The 25,214-nt window shown below is 37.1% G+C and overlaps 1 protein-coding gene and 1 non-coding gene across 2 annotated transcripts in view; both read right to left on the bottom strand.

Annotated features, from left to right (window-relative positions):
• Positions 1–25,214, bottom strand: part of GTF2A1 (general transcription factor IIA subunit 1) — a 46,070-nt gene that overhangs the window by 10,453 nt on the left and 10,403 nt on the right. The window contains exons 3-8 of the mRNA XM_037031151.1: positions 21,943–22,147; positions 18,023–18,087; positions 15,365–15,440; positions 14,161–14,294; positions 11,756–12,076; positions 6,759–6,848 (exon numbers count right to left, since the gene is read on the bottom strand). Coding sequence (XP_036887046.1) covers positions 6,759–6,848; positions 11,756–12,076; positions 14,161–14,294; positions 15,365–15,440; positions 18,023–18,087; positions 21,943–22,147 — 891 coding nt within the window. The remainder of the gene's footprint in view (positions 1–6,758; positions 6,849–11,755; positions 12,077–14,160; positions 14,295–15,364; positions 15,441–18,022; positions 18,088–21,942; positions 22,148–25,214) is intronic.
• LOC118977009 (small nucleolar RNA SNORA79) lies at positions 20,541–20,684 on the bottom strand. Its single transcript, XR_005064418.1, has one exon. It is a non-coding gene; the product is annotated as a small nucleolar RNA SNORA79 (small nucleolar RNA).

The following is a 25,214-nucleotide window of genomic DNA, read 5'->3' as shown; positions in this document are numbered from 1 at the left end:
CTGCTAATAGTGACAGTTTCATCTCTTCCTTTCTAATCTGCATAACTTTTCTTTTTTCTTGACTGTTTTGGCTAGGGCTTTTCAATGTTATACTGAGTAAAAGTGGAGACAGTGGGCATCTGCATCTTGTTCCTGACCTTAACAGAAAGCTTTCAGGTGTAGGCTTGTCTTATGTGCTCTTTATTTAAAGTTGAGGTATCTCTGGACCAACTCTCTTGAGTAGAGTTTTTATCCCAAAGGGACACAGAATTTTGTCAAATGCTTTTTCTGCATCTGTTGAGATAATCATATGCCTTTTACCCTTCTTTTGTTAATGTGTTGTATTACTTTGATTTACTTGAGAATACTGAACCATTGCTGCATCCCTGAAATAAATCCCACTAAGAAGTATATGATCCTTTTAGTGCATCGTTGAGTTCAATTTGCCAATATTTTATTCAGAATTTTTGCATCTGTGTTCACCAGGAATTTTGGCATGTAACTTTCTTTTCCTGTGGTGTCCCTGTCTAGTTTTGGTAAAATAAGTTTTGACATATTCCCTTCCATTCTATTATTTTTGGAAGACTTTGAGAAAAATTGGTATTAATTCTTCTTTAGATGTTTGATAGAATTCACCAGTGAGGCTGTCTGAACTGGGACTTTTGTTTATTGGGAAGTTTCTAAGTACTGACTCAATCTCCTTAGGATATCAGTCTGTTCAGATTTTCTATTTTACGATTCAGTTTACAAAGGCTTTATGTTTCTAGAAATTTAATTCATTTCTTCTGGGTTGTCCAATATGTTGGCATGTAATTGTCCGCAGCAGTTGCTTATGATCCTTTGTATTTCTGTGGTGTCAGTTGTAGTATTTCATTTCTGGTTTGATTCCTCTCTTTTCTCTTGGTGAACCACTGAAAAGTTAATCAAGTTATCTTTTCAAAAAATAAGCTCTTAGTTTAAGTAATCCTTTCTATTGTCTTCTAATCTCCATTTCATTTATTTCTGCTCTGATCTTTATTATTTCCTTCCTTCTACTAACTGAGCTTTGTTCCTCTTCTAGTTAAGTTCCCAGGGACGTAAAGTTAGCTTGAGATCTTTCTTATTTTTTTAATGTAGGCATTTATCTTTATGAACTTCTCTCTTAAAATTGCTTTTGCTGCATGTATAAGTTTCAGTATGTTGTATTTTCATTTGTCAAGGTATTTTTTAATTTTTCTTCAGATTTCTTCACTGACCCCTTGGTTGTTCGTTCAATAGCATATTCCTTAATCTCCAAATACTTGTGAATTTTGCAGTTTTCTTCTTGTAACTGATTGCTAGTTTTGTACCACTGTGGTTGGACATATTGGTTTTTTAATAAAGTTTAATTTAACCTAAAAAGCAAATGAACAAACCATTCACTCACTAGATTGATTTTTAAAAAAATAAATCTGTAGTATTTTTGTAACAACACTTAGTGTTTATATTAAAGCAGTTAATAGTATTTTTCTGCAAAATATCTCTACCAGGTTGCACATACATGTGTTCTTTTTTCACAGGGAATTTTATTCTGGCAAATATTTAAACAGGAACACCCCTTATTCTCCCTGATGCTTCCAGATTAGTTTTACCTCTGCTCTAGTAACTCCTTTACGGCTATACCACGCACTTCATCTCAGGCTTTTCTTCATTCTCTTATCTACCAACCCCCAGGACACCACCTTTCTTCAATATTGGGATCATATTTACAACCATCCCCTTCCTCCTCCTCACAAATAATAACAACTGCCACATGGCTGACCCTTCTAAGTATTACAGCCTCATGGTATTAGTATTCATACTAAATCAGTATTTTAAACTGCTACTTACTTTATCTCTAATTCTACTTCATCATCAGCACACCTGACAACTATTTTGTTCAAGGCTGTCAGTAATCTTCCAGTTACCACCTAACCACAGCCTCCGGTCATCTGACTTATTACAATAACCATCTAACTGATTTCCATGCCTTCATTCTCCCCTTCTTTCCAATCATCTTATAAACACTGCTGCAAGGAGCACAATTCTGACCAATCACCTCTTCTTTACTATTTCTATTTCTAAATGACCAGGAAATAACTCACCTTTCCAAGATTATTTCCTACTTCCACATCAAGGGCTGTATTTCAATCAAAGAAGTACCATCCCTTGCTCCCATTTTTACATTCAATTCTTAGTTCAAGATCCACCTCAAACTACTGTGTCCTCCACAAACTTTTCTCTAATCTCATCAGCTGAAAGTACTCTTTCCTACAATTAATTCCCAATGGCATTCCCCAAGACATTTCTAGTATTATTTCTAAAATATATGCATGTACTTATTTCTTCTATCAAAGTCAAACTCTTTTAGTTTAGTTTTCAAGACTTAAATACATGAGCATTTAACAAATACAATGGAAGGCATGCTAATCATCCCGCCACTCAATATACATTTCAAAAACGATGCACCTCCTACAGTTAAGACCGAGAGAGAAGGGTGGAGTTCAAACTGGACCAGGCCCCGGGCACTCCTAGCTTTGCCTTCATTTCAGTTTTTAATTATTTGCAATTCCATGGACTTAGGGGGGAAAGAAGTTGTAAAATTTAATTAACTAAAATGACCTTTCTTTCTTCCCTCTTGCAGTGAGCCCCACTCATTATTCAAAGTCCAGTTCAAGCTCCACATTCTCTTCAAAGAAAAACCTGTGGTTCTCCCTCCTTTCTAATCTAAAAAGACTTCAAATCAAATAGTTAACAATTTCATTTTAAAAAAGAAAATTATAGCCTGGAAAAGTTAAATGACTTGACCAAGGGCATAATGCTATTAAATGACAAAGATGATTCTTGAATCCAGGTCCAATAGGCTTTCTACTAAAATCAGGCTGTTTCATATAATAATGCAGAAATGCTTACTATGTACACACAACTTGATGTTCCATTCCTAAAATTCCAGTCTAATCTCTCAGTGCACCCACTCTCCATGGCATATTCTTGGAAAATTATTCAGCGTTTGCTTATCTTAGTTAAAAGTTTGGGGCAAAGAATTGCAAATTATGTTATTCCTTTCTGGGACAACTTTTATAAGCCTTCACACTTTGCCCCTTACTGAAGTATGCTTCCTCCAAACTTTTACTTACTGATCCTGGCTCTTGAAACTTAAGGGGTTTTTTTTAAGTCAAAGAACATTTCAATATTTGAAAACCACTCTCATGCTCTTCCTCTAGATCACTGACTACAACTCTGCATTTATTCAACTTCTCTTATCTATTCAAACAGAACACACACAAAAATTAAAACAGTAGTCTGAGAAGAGAGTCTTACATTAATTGGTCTTCTAGCTCTGGTCTAATGGAAACATTAAACTATGTTAAGATAGATGTCTAATAGACATTCCAAACTTAACATGTCCAAAACTGATCTTGTCTCCGAAACCTGCTCCATCTTCAGACTCTTCCATTTCAGTCGATGGCATCCCCATTCTTTTTTTCGGTTACTCATCAAAAGATCTTGGAGTCCTTTTTTAACTGAATTTACTGGGGTCACATCGGTTCACAAAACCATACAGGCTTTCAGTGCACAACTCAACAAAACATCACCTGTACACTGCATTGTGCAGTCACTCTTGATTTCTCTTCTCCTTCTCTATCACACATCTAAAGAGAGTCAAGAAGTCCTACTAAGTCTTCTTCAAAACATATCCGAGAGCCAACTGCTTTGCACAACTTACAATATTATCACCCTAGCCTGAGTCAACATTATCTCTCACTTGGATTACTATAATATCCTTCTATTAGTCTTCCTGTTTCAACCTTCGCTTTCTCCACACAGTCTGATTTTAACAAAGGAAAAGTAATCCTTTTAAAATTAAAATGTGACATCACATTTGTCTATCTGAAACCTTCCAATAGCTCCCCAATCCACACAGGAGCCCCAGTCCCCACAAAGCCCCACACCCTCTCCCCCCTTACTTGGTCTACTACTACAGAACACCCCGCCCCAGCCCAGCACCAGCTTCTCGCTGCCACTCCCACATAACAGCCTCTGCCACCACAGAGTGATTGAGTTAACTCTCCAGTCTGTTTAAATGCCATACTCAAAAGATCTAACATAACTATCCTACTTAAAACTGTCATCTGTCCCTTTCCCCCTCTTTATATTCCGTAACAATTATCAATTTCTAACAAGCTGTACTCATGGTTTTAGCATATGTCTCCCTCCACTGCAGTAAGTTCCCTAATGGCAGGGATTATTTTGTCTGCTCACTAGTGTCTGCTCATTTTGTCTGCTCACTAGAACAGTGTCTTGGGACATCGCAGACACTCAATAAGTATTTGGTGCATAAAACAGGTATGAAAAGACCTAGGCTTCCTCTTTTCTTATTTGGCACCTTGTAGAACACAAGTATTAACTCTCCTAAAATAGGTACACAAATTTATTTTCCTGCACGAACCAAAAAAATCTGATACCTTGTTACTATGAAATTGTGTTCTGGACAATTCGGTCGCAAGATGTTCCCTTGAGACTTCTTGACAATAAAAGTTTATCATTATCTCCTGTTTTAACCTAAATATTCTTCTCTACACGAACATGAAAGATAGTACATTTATTATAATGTGCCTGGTATTGAGTGTTAAGAACACTCACCCATAAGTCATAATCTACAAAAGTGAATGTACTCATAACTCTGAATCAATGACCTCACTGAGTTTATTTTATAATTTCAATGATATACAAGTGGCTTGACTTTACCTTTTCTTTAAGAAATGACAAGATCCACTGTCTTGACATTTTCCCTATAGATTTGTTTGCAATAAGCATGGTTATCAATAACATTCATTCCTATAAAAGCAACACAAATTAAGATTCTCATCATTAGTAAAGGAAATTCTTTCAGGGAATACACTTTGTATGATCGTGACAACTGTTCCAGTGCCTGGCAAATGTAGGTGCTTATTAAATATTCATTTACGGAACAAGTAGCACTTACAAACAAAACCCAGCTGATTTTTTAAAAAGACTTTATTTACTTATTTTTAGAGAAAGAGGAAGGAAGGGAGAAGGAGAGGGAGAGAAACATCAATGTGAAAATCAATCTGCTGCTTCTCGAATGCGCCCCAACTGGGGACTGAACCCATAAGCCAACTGATGTTTTTAGAGTGTTCAGTATTTGGTAAAGACCTCTGCTAAAACTGAATTATAAATGAAATATAATTTCATTATAATGAAAAATAATGAAAAATAATTTCATAATTTCATTAAAACTGAATTATAAATGAAATATAATATAATTATAAATAAATATAATTTATTATAAGTTTAATTATGGTAGTCAGAAAACAAATTTTAAATTAAATGTTTCAATAAGTAACAAAAATCTCAACAATAATGCCAGTAACAAAAATACTTAGAAAGTAGCACCCTTTTCAAGAATTAAGAAAAGAATTCAAGAGCCAATTCTCATAGAACTTAGTTTAAAAATTCCTTAATAATACCAAACTATAGCAAAGCTAAATAATTTAAAAAATCATTTTCATCACTAAAAATGTATCTATTTGTTAGTTATCACTCTTATTTTTTGCCCTGGTTTTCTCTTTAGTAATTATAAAAGTTGCAGAGGTTCCATTAAACTCTTTTAGTTTTGAGGTAACTGAGGCTAAAAGAAAGATATAATTATCCCACTGAGTTATTTTTGATATTGAAGGACAACTCAAAAGTAATTGTTTACTTTGCTAACAAGTCAGGACTTAACAACTCTCCTCCCGATTTCATCAATAACTAATTTTAAAAATGTAAAGCTACACAGATTAAGTTCTCATTCTACTAAAATAATCTACTAAACTATAACCATGTCTTCATTCACATTGTTTATACTAAATAAACATTTCTCCATAGAGGACATATAGATGGCCAATAGACATATGAAAAGATGCTCAATGTCCCTACTATCAGAGAAATGCAAATTAAAGCCACAGTAAGGTATCATCTCACACCTGGCCAGGATGCAGAGAAAGGGGGCCCCTTCTGCACTGTTGCTGAGCATGCAGACTGATGCAGCCACTGTGCAGAGCGGTACGGAGGTGCCTCAGAAAATTAAAAACAGATCTGCCTTTTGACCCACTGATCCCATCTGTGGGAATATACCTGAAGGAACCCAAAACACTAATCTGATAGAACATAAGCACCGCTATCTACACTGCAGCGTTACTCACAATCACCAAGATATGGAAGCAGCCCAAGCATCCATCCGTACATGAGTGAGTAAAACAACTACGGGGCATTTACACAATGGAACACTATTTGATCATAAAAAAGAACATTTTATCCTTTGCGACAGTATGAAGAGACCTGGAGAACATTATGCTAAGTGAAATAAGCCAGTCGGAGAAAGACAAAACCACATGATTTCACTCAGATGTGGAATCTAATGAACAAACTGAACTAACAAGGAAAATGGGGAGAAACTCACAGATGAGAGAGCTGGTGGAGAGACAGAACTAGTGGAGGGTGGAGAAGCTCACAGACGACAGCTAGTGGAGAGGAGATGTGAGGGGGAGAGGAATTGAGCAAGAAGGAAAAAGCACTCATGGACAGGGACAATCGCGTGGTGACTGTTGGGGTGAGAGAAATAGAGGGGACTAAATGGTAATAAAAAAATGATAAAGATTAAATTTTTTTAAAGGCACTAGTCAGCTGCCCAAATATCTGAACAAGGCAGAAAGGATGTTTTAGAAAAGAAATTAAAACAGAAAAAAATGTTGGAAATCTGATGATAAAATCCTTACCTTATCGTACTGACATACAACAACATTTTCTGTATCGAAGAGTTCTTGTCCTTCCTCATCACTCACATCATCTTCACTGTTGAGGGGCTCCTACAAATAAAAAGGGAGAGTTGATTTGTATACTTCATGCACTATTAGAAAAGGGTCCTTCTAATAGTCAATGAAAACAAACATAATGACCTTGATGTTATGTACACCATAAACATACTGGCTGCACTGACTTAGCCAGGGTTACTAAAATTCCAGCAAGAAATTAAATACATTAAAATAGTTAAGCTATGACCTATACGTCTGAAATAATGTTTAACTTTATTTCCTTTATTCTTTCCCAATAGCACAGGAAGATAATTCTCAGCAATAACTGTAGAAGATGTCTAGACACAGACCTTCTTTCTTAGGTTTGAAAATGTGAGTATTTAATGACATTATGGTCCCATATACCACCAGAAGCTGCAGTGTGAAAGGGAAAACAGTGGTGAAGCAGGAAGGGGAAAGTGCTAAAATAGGCTAGCAGTCTGGCTTGTCTTAACATTAGGACTCTGACTACAAATTAGCATATTACCACTGTGACGGTGATGGCTTGGAGTATAAGTAATTAAACCATTACATTTAAAGTGAGTGTGCACTCCACGAGGTGAAACAGGGGGTAGTCTCAACCAAAAAGAATTAAAGACCAAGACCACACAATAACCAATTATGTTAAACTTGACCAAGACTGTAGCAGAAAATGAAAGAAAAAAAAAGAAAAGAAATAAAAGGTATAACTCATATTTCTAAAGAAGATGATATTAAGTCTAGGCCTGTACCTACTCACACATGTGTATGTATACATGTTCTTTAATTAAAAACAGATGATCAGCTCTGGCTAGTGTGCCTCTGTGGACTGAACGCCGGCCTGTGAACCAAAGGGTCGCTGGTTCCATTCCCAGTCAGGGTATACACCTGGGTTGCAGCAGGCCAAGTCCCCAGTAGGGGGTATGAGAGAGCAACCACACATTGGTGTTTTTTTCTTTCTCCCTCCCTTACCTCTGTCTAAAAATAAGTTAAAAAAAAAAAGACGATCACCCATGTAAATGTTAAAAAAAAACTACAGAAGTATATTCACATAATATATAATTCACCGCTTTAAAGTGTACAGTTCAGTCACACCTCATTATGTATGCAACCACCACCGCTATTCAGTCCCAGAACAATCTCATCACCTTTACCATTAAGTAGACACTCCCCATTTCTACCTCTTCACACCCCTGGCAACCAGTAATCTATCTGGTTTCTGTATCTATAGATTTACCTACTCTAGACACTACATGCAACATTGATACACAAAATAGTGAAGCTTTTACCCTGTTTTCTTCTAAGAATTTTAGATGTTACATTTATGTCTCTGATCCATTTTTAGTTAATTTTTATATATGGTGTGATGTATGGGTCCAGCATTTGCTCGTGTACATTCAATTGTTCAAAAACTATTTGTTGAAAAGACTATTCTCTCCCTACTGAATAGCCCTGGCCCATGTAAAAATTTTGTAACATGAGAGCATACATAGCAGTGTTTGACATAAAAAAGACTTATTAGCCCTGGCTGGTGTAGCTCAGTGGCTTGAGCGCAGGCCTGCGAACCACACGATCGCGGTTCGATTCCCAGTCAGGGCACATGCCTGGGTTGCAGGCCAGTTCCAGATTCCCGGCAGGGGACGCACAAGAGGCAACCATACATTGATATTTCTCTCTCTCTCTCCTTCCCTTTCCCTCTAAGATAAATGAATAAAATCTTAAAAAAAAAAAAAAGACGTATTAAAGCTTAAGGATACACAACATTTGAAAGAGAAAAAGCTATACCGGCAAATTCTAACTGAAATAAAGATGATATGGTCCTGTTAATATCACACAAAACAAACTTCATGGCAAAAATAAAATAAAATTATTGGTAATAAAGTAAAATACTATTTAATCATAAATGGTTCAGCTCACTGGGAAATACAATTTTAAGCTTATGTGCACGCATTTTCAGGCTCAAAATATAAAAAGCAAAAATGACAGAAAAGAAAGAAGTAAATCCGCCATTATGGTAAGAGGTTTGAACATATCTCTCTCACTCAGTGAAGTCAAGGATGGAGCAAGCACAGAAAAAGTATCAATAAGGATATAAACTATTCCTGCTACCCAAATACTGACAATCTAACATATATACAGAGACAAAACCGCAGAAAACATTCTCTTCAAATACGTGGGAAGCATATGCAAGTACTGACAACATAGCACAGTCATCAAACAATTTCAAAGGATGCACACATCACAGAGATTGTATTCTCTACAAATAAAACAATGAAGTCAGAACATAAATTAATAAAATAAGAAAAAAAACACTAAACAGAATAAGCAAAGCTGTATGTTGATTCTTTGAAACACCGTGCAATTAACATACCTCTAGCAATACTGAAAAATAAAAAAGGAACAAGAAATCACAGACAATAATATCAGGAAGGAGAAAATAAAAAAGTAAATGACCACAAATGACTTGGCATAAAAAAGATATCATTAACTTTATGATAATCAACTAAAAACTTAGATAAATAGAGACTTAGAAAAATATAGGCATACCTTGTTTTATCAAGGTTCACTTTAGGGACTTCCGCCAAGATGGAAGCATAGGTGGAAACACTGTGCCTTCTCCCACAACCAAGTTTGAATACAACAAAGGTTTGGAGAACTAGGACACACCCAAAGACCAGAAAACGGAATTATACGGAAGTCCGACAACTACGAACCGTTCAACGGGGACAGTAAGAGAGGCGGAGCCAGCAGCGGAGCTGGGTCGGGCAGGACAGATCCCCCGACCTAGGCGCGCAGGCAGCCCGGAACCAGTTGGGGTGCGGGGCAGACTGACCAAGGTCGCACATTCGTGCACAGTGAGACGGACCACGCAGGCCCCAGGGGGCGAACCCAGTGGTGGAGGGTTGACGGCGGTGGCACACTCGTGTGCAGTGGAACGAAACGCGTGGGCCTGGTGACGGTGGTGGCTGCGGTGCTGGTGGGGGCTGAGGCGGTAGGCGGCAGACGGGAAGCCATTGTACCTCTTTGACCCCGCCCCCACATACAATGTCACAACCCAGCGACTTAGTTGCCCTGCTCTAGTGAACACCTTAGGGCTCCGATCCTGCTACGGAACAGGCACAAACAGCCCAAAAGATGGCGCAAGAAGAACTCAAAGTCCCAGAGCCAATAACTCTAAGCGACCGAGAAATTGCCAGCCTCTCAGAAGCACAATTCAAGACACTATTTATCAGGATGCTCACAGAACTGGTAGATTATAGTCACAAATTAGAGGAACATAGTCACAAATTAGAGGAACATATGAAGGCTAAACTAATTGAAATGAAGGGAGATGCACAGGAAACCAATAGTGATGGAAAGGAAACTGGGACTCAAATCAATGGAATGGACCAGAAGGAAGAACAAAACATCCCACCAGAAAGGAATGAAGAAATGAGAATTCAAAAAAATGAGGAGAGGCTTAGGAACCTCCAGGACATCTTTAAACGTTCCAACATCCGGATTATAGGGGTACCAGAAGGGGGAAAGAAACAGCCACGAGTGGAAAACTTATTTGAACAAATAATAAAGGAGAACTTCCCCAGTCTGGCAAAGGAAATAGACTTCCAGGAAATCCAGGAAGCTCAGAGAGTGCCAAAGAAGTTGGACCCAAGAAGGAACACACCAAGGCACATCATAATTACATTAGCCAAGACCAAAATGAAGGAGAGAATCCTAGAAGCAGCAAGGGATAAGGGGACAGTCACCTACAAAGGAGTACCCATCAGACTGTCAGCGGATTTCTCAAAAGAGACCTTACAGGCAAGAAGGGGCTGGAAAGAAGTATTCCAAGTCATGAAATCCAAAGACCTACAGCCAAGATTGCTTTATCCAGCAAAACTTTCATTTAGAATGGAAGGACAGATAAAGTGCTTCTCAGATAAGGTCAAGTTCAAGGAGTTCATCAGCACCAAGCCCTTATTATATGAAATGCTAAAGGGACTTATACAAGAAAAAGAAGATGAAAAATATTAACAGTGAAAGGACAGCAAACACACAGGTATTAACAACCACACCTAAAACAAAAGCAAACCAAGAGGACAGCTAGATCAGGAGTGGAACCATAGAAATGAAGAACACATGGAGGGTTAGAAACAGGGGAGTGGGAGGGGGAGAAGGCACAGAAAATAGCATAGATGATAGGTAGAAAATAGATAGGGGGGAGGGTGAGAATAGTGGGGGAAATATAGAATCCAAAGAACTTGAGACACGTGGTTATAAACTAAGGGGGGGAGAATGGTGGGGGAGGGAGGGTGCGGGTGGAGGGGATTGAAGGGGGAAATAGAACAACTGTAATGGTATAATCAATAAAATATATTTAAAAAAAAGAAAGGACAGCAAACTCACAGTTATTAACACCTAAAACAAAAGCAAACCAAGAGGACAGCTAGATCAGGAGTGGAACCATAGAAATGAAGAACACATGGAGGGTTAGAAACAGGGGAGTGGGAGGGGGAGAAGGCACAGAAAATAGCATAGATGATAGGTAGAAAATAGATAGGGGGGAGGGTGAGAATAGTGGGGGAAATATAGAATCCAAAGAACTTGAGACACGTGGTTATAAACTAAGGGGGGGAGAATGGTGGGGGAGGGAGGGTGCGGGTGGAGGGGATTGAAGGGGGAAATAGAACAACTGTAATGGTATAATCAATAAAATATATTTAAAAAAAAGAAAGGACAGCAAACTCACAGTTATTAACACCTAAAACAAAAGCAAACCAAGAGGACAGCTAGATCAGGAGTGGAACCATAGAAGTGAAGAACACATGGAGGGTTAGCAACAGGGGGGTGAGAGGAGGAGAAGGGGGGAAAATATTTGGCACCAAATAAAAGAAGAAATGACCGAGTAACTTCTCAAGTTTTGTTGGTTTTTTTTATGGTTTTTTTTTTTGCCAGAAACTTACCTCTTCTACCTGCCCATCTTCAGCTCCATCTTTCTCTTTGTCTTCCTCCTCATCATCATCATAATCTTCTTCTTCATCTTCATCTTCTTCAGATGATGTATCCCCAGTTCCATCCACTTGTAACACCAATGGAGCTTGTTGTTGAGCAGGCTGGGCCTGCGGTTGCTGCTGGCCAGTTGCAGTTATCTGTGCTTGTGCTGGTGTTGGTGCTGCCACTGTTGTAGGTATAACTTGAGTCTTATTTCCTGTAAATAAGATTTGCTGAGGCTGGATAATGACACCTGTCTGTGGCGAAATCCCTCCAGGAAGAGGAGCGAGTACCTAAGGCAAAGGAAAACCAAACATCAGAAACTAGTTAAAAGGATCAAGTAGTTCAGTTTCACTACCTGGTACACAGGAACAGGGCCAAATGATGAAGAAACACCAAAAATGGCCATCTTGTACAAGTTAAAACTACCCAAGCAAAAAAGAAATGGTTAACTAGTGTACTGATTCACTAAATTTCCATTTTACCACTCAAATTTCTAAGGGAAAAAGATTTTCTGAAGGTAAATCCACTTGTCCAGCATGTGCTATGTATATGCCAAATTGCAGGCCGAGAGTTACACACGTTAGTGGTTTATTTTCTTAATGTAACTTTAAGGAGGCTTAGTAACTTTCTAGACTGTATTCACCAAAAAGCAAAACTGGAACCTAGGCTTTCTAATTCTGCCTTTTTAAATAATGCTACTCTGCCTCCCTACGAAGAACGCTGCACTGAAAATCTGAACTTCTGAGTTCCAGCTTTATGTAAGATCACACATACAGATGTAGCAGAAGCAAGGTGTTTAACCTCTCTCTCGGCTTTGGTCACCTCACTGTTAGACTAGGATCAAGGGCTTTCAACATGGCTACAAATTGTAGCCACCTGGTTGCTTAAAAAAGTGACACATAGCCTCAATTCCTAATGTGCTGACTGAATTGGAGGTAAGATGAAATCTTTTCACCTTATCTAAAGCTCCCCATATGATTCATGCAACCACAACTGAGAACCACTAGATCAGATGATTTCTAAAGTTCTTTCTAACATCCGTATTCTAAGATTCTAAAGTAAACCACAACTTTAAAAAATTAACAAATATTAATTATATGTTAAAATAAACAGACTTCTAACTATAGTTCATAAATAAAAGGCAGATAATAAAAAGCACTGAATGGCAATTACTTGCCATTAGGTTCAAGGAATGCAAAAATAATGAAACAGTATTTCCCTTAAGTTTACAGATTAGGTACAATGGGGAAAAAAGAGAGAAGATGCAACAGAAATATGATAACAGTGTTATGAAAACACAGAACAGATTATGACGTTCAGCTTGGGGAACAAGGCATGGCCAGGGAAGCCTTACTAGTAGATAATACTTGACTGTCTATTTGTGCTTTGGGAGATTAGCCAGGCTTTTCCATTTGGTTTGTTTGGTAGAAAGTAAAGGTCATTGCTTGAAGGCCAAAGGCGGCATTCTAAATAGAAAAATAACATCAGGTAAAACCCAGGAGTAACAGCAGGACAAAATTTGGCAAGCTATAAATAGGCTGGATTAATGCTCCTCCTCTGATCTGACCTTTATCGTGGTACTTTTAATATTGACATTATGAATTTATTGTCTCTTTTTTAAAGTACCTAAATTCCTCAAAATAATAACCATTTCTCTTTCACCTTTGTAATACTAGGTACACAAAAATACAATGTATTTTTTAACAGCAGCTGAAGCAGCTAACAACTGGAAGTATGGGAAAAATTAAACCTGAAATCAAAACACAAGATCAAAAAAAAACTTAGAGACTGCACTGAGGAGTTTGGACTTTTCCCAATAGACAATGAGAAGTCACTGAAAGACTTTAAGACTTTTTTTAGAGCAATGATTATAAATATAAAGTAGTAGGGTCAGGTTAGGGGGGCACAAGACTGGAGGGACAGAAAGTAAGAGGATAATACAGTATTTTAAGTGAGAAATTATGAGAGCATGAACTAAAGAAGTAACAATCTGAGACCATTCGTTTCAAATATTAAAGAACTATAAATATGTTAAAAATGCAGTCTCAAAAAAGGAACTATAAAGAACTTGTAGAATTTCATGATAATTCAGATACTGGAGGTGAAAGAAAGAATTCCATACACCTCCTTCCAGAAAATAACACAGTATTGTGAAACTAGATTCATGCCTGCCTTGTTCACTTCTAAATGTCCAGTCCTTTGCAGAAACCTTAACATATAGCCACAGAGTAAATGCTTGTTGAATGAATGCTGAATAACTAGCTTACGAGGCTGGATGGAGACTAGTGGGTAGGGATAACATCAATTAAGTCTTAAACATATCAAATATACATTAAGATATGAGTTATACAAGAATTTAGAATGCTTCTTTTACCTGCTGTATAACCGGAGCCTGTACTCCACCAGGCTGCATTTGTGGTATAACCTGCTGCTGAAGAACCACTGACTGCTGAGGTTGAAAGATATACTGAGCACCATTGGCTGCTCTGACCACTTGAAGAAGCTGGCCTAAGGCAAAAAGGATGTATTCCAAGTTACCATTTTAGCAGTTATAGTCTCAAATAAATGAATTCATAGCGAATTTCTAACTACCAAAGACCACATAAATTACCATGTCAAAAGTCTACGAGTTTTAAGGGCTGTTATCCATACACAGTAAAATATAACCCTTAACTTCTCTGACTTTCATCTATGTTAAAATACACCCTCATTTATCATTCTTACAAAGCTATTTCCAACAGAAGTTTTAACACTTTCAACATAAGCTTTAACAGATTATGAGTTGATTAAGAGCTTACATCACCTTTGCTAACATGTTAAGAGTCATGAGTGAGCAATATGTCAGATCAGGGGCTGTTAATTTTTAAATCTTCAATAAAATGGAAATATAAACCTCATTAATATCTTGAACTGAAAAACACCATAGCCCTTAGCTTCAAAATTTTAGTTTAAAAACTATAAAAGTTTACTGAACCAATTGTCACTGACACTTAACATTAACTCTATGGCCAATTTATGCATATAGAACTGAATCCCTCTAATATGTTGTTTTAAATGATACAGGACCCTGAATTAATTAAAAAGGGAGCAATTGCAGGTTAAATGTGTCTATCAGAAACCTAAGTAGCCCTGGCTGGGTAGCTCAGTTGGCTAGAGGCATCGTCTCAATATACCAAGGGTGTGGTTTGATCCCATCAGGGCACATGAAAGAATCAACCAATGAATACATCAAATAAGTAGAACAAATGGATGTTTCTCTTTCTCTCTAAAAAATCAATTAAAAAAGAAGTTTTTAAACTAAACAAACAAGCATTTCTATATAATTGTAATTCATTCAATAATATAATTCGCATTCATGGATCAAAAGCTCAAGTGTAAGTCTCATCTTCTCTACTGTATCCTTAGCAATTATTATAGTTTAATGTGCCCCCAAACAATCTTATTTTAATAACCGAAGCCAAATGGGTTAAAAAATAAATTAATTAAGGTATTCTGTCTTTCAACGAAGACAAAACAAAGGCTAGATGGTACAATTTTCTTAGTTACATAGGTATAATGGTTCCATTATCTCAAATTACCTGAATTCGTTAAAATCTGTTGAACAGGAGTCACACCTGCAGGGAGTGCCAAGGTAGCGGCTGTAGCAGCAGCGCTCTGAAAAAACAAACAAGTCAAAACCACCCATCTACGTAACAGGACCTCAGTTTATCTCTGGCTCATTGTTTAGTGTATACTAAAATGAAAAGTTCTAACATGAGACTAAATCCCATTTTATAAAGTAGTACAATAAAGACCATCTAGCCTAAAATGCCCTACTTAATTATTTCAAGCAATTACGTTGAAAAATACAATTGGTTTGTTTTTCCCTGGAAAATGTGCTCTAAAAACAAATCTTACCCACACTAATAATGCTACACAATGTATAAAATATCCATTTTCCCTTATTTCCTTTCCTACTGATTCTCTACTCTCAAAACCTTATTCTAAATTAACATACCTGAGGCAAAAGTGTAAATACTGTTATTTTAGAAACTTCAGTATTTTTAACTTACACTAGAATCAACAGGTCTCTATAAAACACTTATACCAGAAAACTACACTTGGGAGTATGGCTGGCAATTCTAACATGCCATTAGGTGACACAACATTAGCATTACATCTAGGTAAAACATAATAGTGGTTTTATTAATTAAAAAACCTTAAAATGTTTTAAAAACTCACAAAGTTTAATTTTTACATTTTAAAAGTTAGTATCTAACATTAAAGTTACAAAAATTTACATAGGATTATACTCTGAATTTCTTTAAAGCCATAAATTCTTGATTTACTGCTCCTGAGACTTCTCCCCTCCCTCCAAAAGAATCATACCACATTCTTGCTGTGTTTTAATCTTGTGCTCAAAGGATTTCCATGTACCTCACTATAACTATATAGCTTTTCAGACTATAAGACCATCTCCCCGCTGCCCCCAATTTTGGAGGAACAGTGGTTGTTAATGCTGCTGTTGAGTTCTGTTTACATTTATATTGGTGAAATATTATGTTATTAAATATTTTACCACATTTTTCTTCAAAAATCTTTTCCTATTTTCCTCTAAAATTTAGGTGCATCTTATGGTCCAAAAAATATGGTAGGTAGTTTTCCTCTCCATCAATCTTTTTTTAAGTTACAATGCCTTCATATAACTCAATCTAATCTATACATTTTTTAGAAACACCTCTATTTGAATAAGCTTTAAGAAATAAATATAACTGTGCCTAAGAGATGTTAAGTCAGAAGTCAACAAAACTTGGAAAATTTACTCAAGCACAATAATGATACAACTATGACCTAGTCTAGGCTCTAGGTATAACTTTCCAAGAAAATATGTTTATTTTGCCACTTGACAAGCCTATGTAATTTTGACATCTCAAGCCTAAAATTCCCACCTGTCCCCAGAATCCAGTTCTAGACTGGATTTCAAAATCTCCCTATGAAATGCAGAATACCCATCTACTCAATTTCCAATAAATCTAGCCTGTAAAGGCAAATAAAAGGTATTCTATATTATAAGAACATATTAACTCCCTATGAAATACAGAAATACTCAATTGCCAATAAATCTAGCCTGTAAAGGCAAATAAAAGGTATTCTATATTATAAGAACATATTAACAACCACTTATTATTGGGAAATATTATTTAGAAATATTAATTGCCTATAATTTATATTTTATAAGAACATATCACCATTTACAGGCAAACTGACGTAGTAGTTTCTATACACCACACGGCAGAATAACCACGTGCACACATGTCTGCACATTCAACCTGCCATTAATATCTGTTGAGTGATTGTATAATACAGAAAATCTCTTTTTTTAACGTCTACTGAAAATTTCTTCTGCAAACTGGCCATACCACAAATAATGCATTAGAGCAATCACTTCATTGAAAAGAAAAAACCCTTGCAAAACTGCTGTCAGAGCTAAGGCATCGGTGACAGTCTACATAACGAGCACAAAGAAAAGCTATTTATGTGAAAGTGCTAGACCAACTATTCTTCTGGTTGGTTTTTCTTAATCTTTAAGGATATTGGTAAAGATTTTCTAAGAATCTGAAGAGGGTCTTTCAGTTTTACTGTTGTATATACTACATTTGATAGAAAATAGTCTATTCCCAAAGTAAAATTTGAAAACTTTGCTACTATGAAGTTCAGAGGACATCCCTTAGAAATATCTAAAGTATAATATGTAATAAATGCAACCGGTTAAATGCATTTTAAAATAGCGAATTATATACTATAGTAAAACTTATTAGGCTATGCTATTGTTAAATCTTGGCAAAAATTTTTAAACGTTTGAACAACCTAAAAAATGTTTAAAGTTTTCAATTCTTAGCATTCCTGATCTCTTGTAATTAATGGATCTTAAGGGATCTTTTGCAAATAAACTGTATTTTTATAATCTGTTTGGCAGGTCCTCTTTTCCGAAAAAAAATAAAGAATGATACAGGCCCCACAAAGCATCATTCTTTTGGTATTTTCAACAGAAAATTACATAATTTTATGAACTTCAACATCTAAGTGTCAAGATAAACTTTAGATTTGTTTCTAAACCCAATATTCAGGAAAACAAATATAACAACCATTTGCTCAAGCCTTGCATAAACTTAACTAATACACAATCTACCTAGGCACAGCCACAATTTGGGTTAGAATAAGTCGAGCCAAACACAGTGCTTTGTTCTGAATCTTACCATGTTCGATGCATTCATATGCTGTATCAACTTAGAATCAGGAACAATAACTTGTGGCGCTGCAGCTATTAAAAATACAAGCACATATGCAAACAAGGAATCATGAGGCTTTTTTATAATCACCAGAATGGCAGACAATGCTGCAAACTTTTTTCATTTTTTTCACATTTTCTGCATCCAGCTGCACTCTACAGCTATATATCTCAGATTATTATAAATTTCTATGGTAAATAACAACTGTGATAATACCCATCTTCTACTGGAAAACATCATTTTAAAAACAATTTGAGTAGCAACACCTAAGGACGCAAGGGAACCCAGAAACAACAAATACTGAGATACCATCTCTGGCCAAGATGGTGGTGTAGGTAGATACACTCTGTCTCCTCACACAACCAAAAGAAGGACAACAACCAATTTAAAAACAAAAAACAACCAGAACTGCTAGAAAATCCAACTGGCTGGAAGTCTGACAACCACGGAGTTAAAGAAGAAACATTCATCAGACTGGTAGGGGGGGCAGAGACAGGCAGCAGGGGCAGAGAGGACCGGTGGACAAGGCAGTGGCTTGAAGACTGGCCAGTCCCACATTCATGTGCAGGTCAACTGGCAGGAACAACTAGGGAGCGAGACAGACCACACAAACCAGAGTTCCAGTGCGGGAAATAAAGTTACAAAACCTCCGGCTATAAAAACCTGTGGAAATTACAGCAGCAGGAGAAACTTCCAGTCACAGGAGAGTTCGTTGGAGAGGACCACAGGGTCCTAGAATGTGCACAAACCTACACATCCAGGAATCAGAACCAGAGGGCCCAGTCTGCTTGTGGATGGCAGGGGGTGTGACTGAAGGCCTCCCAGAACCAAGCAGGTGGCACTGTTCCCTCTCAGACCCCTCCCCAAATACAGTGCCACAATGCAGCACAGAAGGCTGCCCCGCTCTGGTGAATACAAAACGCTCTGCCACTTAGAATTTAAGAGGCACATCGAGACCAAAAAACATGACCCAAATGAAAGAACAGATCAAAACTCCAGAAAAAATACAACTAAGCAACAAAGGGACAGCCAACCTATCAGATGCACAGTTCAAAACAATGGTAATCAGGATGCTCACAGAAACAGTTGAGTATGGTCACAAAGTAGAGGAAGAAGTGAAGGCTACGAGAAGTGAAATAAAGAAAAATATACAGGGATCCAACAGTGACAGGAAGGAAACAGGGACTCAAATCGATGATCTGGAGCAGAAGGAAGAAGCAAGCATTCAACCTGAACAGAATGAAGAAACAGGAATTTAAAAAAATGAGGAGAGGCTTAGGAACCTCTAGGACAACTTTAAACGTACCAACATCCGTATCATAGGGGTGCCAGAAGGAGAAGAGGAAAAGCAAGAAATCAAAAACTTATTTCAACAAGTAATGAAGGAAAACTTCCCTAGTCTGGTAAAGGATATAAGACTTCAAAGAAGTCCAACAAGCTCAGAGAGACCCAAAGAAGTTGGACCGAAGGAAGCACACACCAAGGCACATCATGATTATATTACCCAAGATTAAAGATAAGGAGAGAATCTTAAAAGCAGCAAGAAGAAAGGAGACAGTTATCTACAAAGAAGTTCCCATGACTATCAGCTGATTCCCTACCCCCACTCCCCACCCCCCCAAAAAAACATCTTACAGGCGAGAAGGGGCTGGAAAGAAGTATTTAAAGTCATGAAAGGCAAGGACCTATATTCAAGATTACTAGCAAAGCTATCATTTAGAAAGAAAGGGCAGGTAAAGTGCTTCCCAGATAAGGTCAAGTTCAAGGAGTTCATCATCACCAAACTCTTGGAATTTTAAGGGACTTATCTAAGAAAAAGAAGATCAACACTCTGAACAGTAGAATGACAACAAACTCACAACTATGAACTGAACCTAAAACAAAAACTGAGCAAACAACTAGAACAGAAACAGAATCACAGAAATGGAGATCACATGGAGGGTTATCAGAGGGATGGGGAGGTGGGAAATGGGGGGAAAGGTAAAGGGAATAAGAAGCATAAATGGTAGGTACAAAATACGAGGAGATGAAGAACAGTACAGGAAATGGAGAAGCCAAAAAACTTACATGTATGTCCCAAGGACATGAACTAAGGGGTGGGGGAAATGCTGGTGGGAGAGAGGGTACAGGGCAGAGGGGAATAAAGGGGAGAAAAATAATGTGACAAATGTAGTAAAATAATCAATAAAATGTATTTAAAAAAGTAGCATTGAGATACCTATCACCTAAACATATACATTTCTGTGCATTCTTAAACTGTAAATTGCCCTGTTCACTTAGCATTAACAATTTTATTGACATAATACTACTGTTAGAATGAGTTATTAACACATTAAGAGTAAGCTCAAAAATTTAAAACTGTGTTTTAAAATTTACATACCGTAGTCCTTCTCTCTCAATGACTTGTTAAAATCATAAGTAACTTCCATCAACTTTTTAAAAATTCAAATAAAAAATAATGGCAACATTACTTAAGTGTAAGAGGAACTGTTTGATTCCGCAAATTTCAGAAAATAAATAGATAATCCCATTATCCTAGTATTTTCTGAGTGAAGAAAATCAAATTTTAATTTATGATGACCTAAAACCCTAGTGCCAGGCCTGAAGGCAATAGGAGGAACAGTCATCAATACAGAGTGAAAGGATAATTATTTGATGCAAGGTATAGAATAAAAGCAAGTATCAGAAGTCTTATTTGATATGAACAGTAAAATAACCCAAACAGATATTTCTACTATGCATTGCCATCTATACAGTCTCAAATGAGACAAACAGGTAATTAAGCAGTTACCTTAAAAGAAATGTTTCATTTACCTTCATTCCCCTCTCCAATAGTAAGACTTACAAAACTCAAATGCCCATAAAGTTTTATAACTGAATACAGTAGTTCACCCTTACTGACAGCGAATACGACCTGATAACCAAGACTGCTACTACACACACAGCATACACAGCATGGATCACTGGGCAAAGGAATTCACATCCCAAACAGGACGAAACTGGACAGCTTGACATTTCATCATGCTACTCAAAGACTTATCAATTATTTATTTATAGACTTCTCCATTTAATATTTTCAAACCACAGTTGACCACAGGTAACTGAAACTGTGGAAAGCAGTACCGCTCATAAAGGTAGGGCCATTCTTAATTTATTGTGACAAAAACAGTTACTATATGTAATGGATCGAACATCTTGGCCTTTTCAGGGCCTAAATATTCCTCAGCTTTGAAGTGCTCTAAGAGCTATTCACAAAGCCTTTGTAAGGCTTCAAAGAAACAAAATCTATAAACTGACTTGCAGAATACAAAGCAATACAAACACAGTTTTTAAATACTTGTTTTTTCTTATCTTAAAACCAAGTAATAAAAATAAAGATATATTATATATTCACTCTTCACTTAAAATAAACCTAATTCAATTTAGAATGACATAAATTACTAGTGAATGGAAATTTCAGACTGCCAAAGTATAGTTACAGAAATCCTCCCATGGTTAAAGAATTTTTATACAGATTAAACTCAAATACATTTTGAAGGAATAAGTCAGTTTCATAAAGAAAGCAGACAATGATCCTACTGTATAAAACAATGAAATTCTTAGTAAGTAAACCTTTATAGATCTGACTTATTTTGGGAAATCCATCATTATGCAGCCTTCTCCAAAGAAAGTATCAATAGACTTACAGTATGTGAGGCTTTCAATTAATAGCTTACTTGTTTATCATTACTATACAAACAGAATCCACATTTCATGCAAATTTATGTTAATATAAACACAGATACCTTCCTCAACCAAAAGAATGGAGAAACCCAGAACATTTCTCTTCTTTGAAAATGACGAATTTGGTTTCCAAGTTCTAAACAGGAAAGCACACCCAGTCTCACCTTGCTGTGCTGCAGGAATAAGGACCTGCTGAGTCTGAGCTTGCTGAGGTACCGTAGGCTGTGGCTGAGCTTGCTGGTGGTGATGGTGATGGTGATGCTGCTGCTGCTGGGTTTGATGCTGCTGTTGAACTTGCAACAAAAGCTGCTGTTCTTCTGAATGAAATCCATCTACAGCCCTAGACTGCATTAGTTTATTCTCCCATAACTAAAGCAAAGAACATTTAAAGATTTCTAAGTGAAAGTCAGGAAAGATAACTCTGGACATATATGTACTTAACATTTTCTTCATTAATCTAATCATAAAATCCATTTTCAAAACTGATACAACCACAAAAATCAACCACTCTCTGATTCTCACCCAAGTATATGCAGTAATAAAAATTAATGTTTTTAAGTATCAAACCTCAAAAAAGGTTTAAGTATCAAACCTTTTTGCTACCTTAGAGTACTGAAGAATTTTTTGTTTCTTTTTATATCTTCAACAAACTTTCTACAGTAATTCCTCAGTTACCAAGCAGATTTTCATATCAGCAAATTTTTAGTAATCAAAGAAAACCCTTTTTTGTATCAAATCTATTATTAATTATTTTAATGGGAGTATTTCCTTAATACAATGTTTTCTAACTTTCTTTAATCCGAGAATATATTCATTGATATGAGAGAGAGAGAGGGAGAGAGAGGGAGAGAGAGAGAGAGAGAGAGAAGGAGAGAAAGAAACATCAATGTGAGAGAGAAATACCAATTGGTAGCCTCCTGCACAAGCCCTGACCAGGGAGATCAAACCCGCAACCTAGGTATGAATCCTGACCAGAATCGAACCTGCAACCTTTTGGTGTACAGGACAAACACTCCGACCAAATGACCCGCCCAACCAGGGCCGATGTATTCTGTTAAACAACATACAAAGCATAAATACATCCTCTCTTGATCTGAACAATAAGAAACATTATAGGGGCAAATGTCAAATTAGAAAAACCCAACTTTCTGTCTGTCTAATCCTACATAAAAAACAAAAATGCCTAATACTGCCGTGGCCAGCAACACAGTACCCCATAGGCGCTTAATGTGTTCCATAAAACCTAGTTTTTCTGAACCAAAAATCAATGTGCAAAAAAGAAACAGTTCTTAAACCATAATTTTCTAAATTTAATGCTTCAGTTTTACCACCTCCAACTGGTCTACCCACTGCAGTATAGCCAGCATGTGAAGCATCCATGGTAATGGCAAACTCAAAACGAACACATACTATGTGCTAAGTGCTGGGTACCACCGCTCACCTAACCTTCCAAAACACTGACCTGTGAGTCAAAATCCACCCCAAAACTCCATCGTCACTGTCAACTTCCATCCCAAAGCATTGTTCCGATTTACCTCTGCTACTACAGCCCTTGTCCAAGTCCTTTCCTCCCACCAGTATTACTACAAAGTAATGACTGAGCTCGCTGAGCTCCCCACATTCTGAAGTCATACATTCTAAGAATAATTTCAGAGTATCTCCTATATGCTAGATAATGTTAGTGGCATTGAAAATAGACAGTGAACATACTGAACCAAAATCCTTGTCCTCACTAGAGTCTACATTCTAGCGGACATCTGTCCTTCCAGTTGATCCTCGGTCCTCAAAATGCAATTCTGGAGCCAATCATACCTGAAAACTTGGTAGACATACTAACTCTCAGGTGCCACCCCAGACCTATGAATCAGCAGCTCTGGGAATGGAGCCAGGAATTTCTTTTAATAATCTGCCCAGGTTATTCTGGTGCAAGCTAAGGTGAGAACTGCTGCTTTGAAGTCTATGCTTTTCAAACTTCAGATTACACACTTTAATGGATTGTTAAAAGTCAATCTGAATTTTTTTGTTGTTGCAAATTCAAATAAAAAGAAAACATCAGACTGCACCGTTATCAAGTCAGACTCTCTAAAACAGTAGTCCAAAAACCTGCACTTGAACTAGAACTCCAGAAAAACCTTTCTCACTCTAAAGACCAAGCTCCACATGGTATACATTAACTGTCCAACTGCTACTATAATTTGCATTCTGTTTCCTAATGGTGCCAAATCGCTTGCAATTCCCTGAATATATCTCCTACCTGAACCTTAGTAAACTGCTCCTATGACTGACAGGCAGTCTTTCCTCACAACTCTCAAAACCACGCAAATGTCAGAGATACATAGCCTCAAAGAAACTTCTCACTGTCTCTATACCTTAGAAATATTTCTAATTTTTAAACATACTGTTATACTTTTCACATGAAAAGTATCTCTATTAAAGAACTCATTTGGGTAGAGAATGTCTTGCTCAGGAGCTAATAAAATGACCAAGAATTTAGCAGACATTTAATATTAATTCAAAGTAAAGAAGAGAAAACAAAATACTGTTTTTTAGCACAGTGTTTCTCTGTGAGATGCTACTGACATCTGCAGCAAGACAATTCTCTTCTGTACAGGGAAGAATGGCTGGGAAGTGTAGAGAAAATGCAACACTCCCAGCTCTAACCTCCTAAATGCCAAAGGTGTCCTATTGTCTCCTTTTTACAGAAGAGAGAACCCACGGAACACGAGGTTCTGTAAGTTATCCAACAGTGCTAATAGCATGCAAAACTGGGATACGAGTCAGGCAATCTGACTCCACTGTTTGCAGTCAGGGCTGGAGTTGGAGAGTGAAGAATGAAGGTCCTTTACATTTTGTATCCTAGGCATCTCTCCCTTACCTCACCCTAATTCCAAATCTGGTTCAAGTCTCTGATCTCTAAATTATACTGATGCTATCAGGACAGATCTAGTCACAACTCTGGTACCTTTCTCTTTTCCGAGAAATATTGTATATGTCATCTGGTGACAAAAGGCCTAAGTTCAACTTTCTATGACTTGCTAAATGACCCTGTCGAAGCATATTCTCTCCGAGTCTGTTTTTTGACCTATTAAAATGTGATTAGATCTACTGCTTCCTGGCAGTATGCTAGGCTAGAAATTCGGGAGGAGTCTCCTAATTTCACAAAACATGGAGCTCCTGGATAAAACGTAAGAGAACTCCATTTCTTGACTCCTTAGAAATGATGTTTGGGAACAGAGCTTTCCCCAAAGGCAAATGAAGGGTAATAAGAGATTATTCAATCTATGGTCCAAGTACTTACATATAACTAGAGTATATTTAGAATACTCGTTCTCCATCAGGGTCGTTTTGCCCCCCAGGGACACTGGGCAATGTCTGCAGACATTTTTCCTTGTCAAAACTGAGGGTGCTGCTGGCATCTAGTGGACAGAGGTCAGTC

This window comes from Sturnira hondurensis, unplaced genomic scaffold (genome assembly GCF_014824575.4).
Source record: "Sturnira hondurensis isolate 20B ecotype Veracruz unplaced genomic scaffold, ASM1482457v3 Scaffold0021143, whole genome shotgun sequence".
NCBI lineage: Eukaryota > Metazoa > Chordata > Mammalia > Chiroptera > Phyllostomidae > Sturnira > Sturnira hondurensis.
Note: the sequence above shows the minus strand (reverse complement) of the source record. Positions and strands in the feature narration are given on the sequence as shown.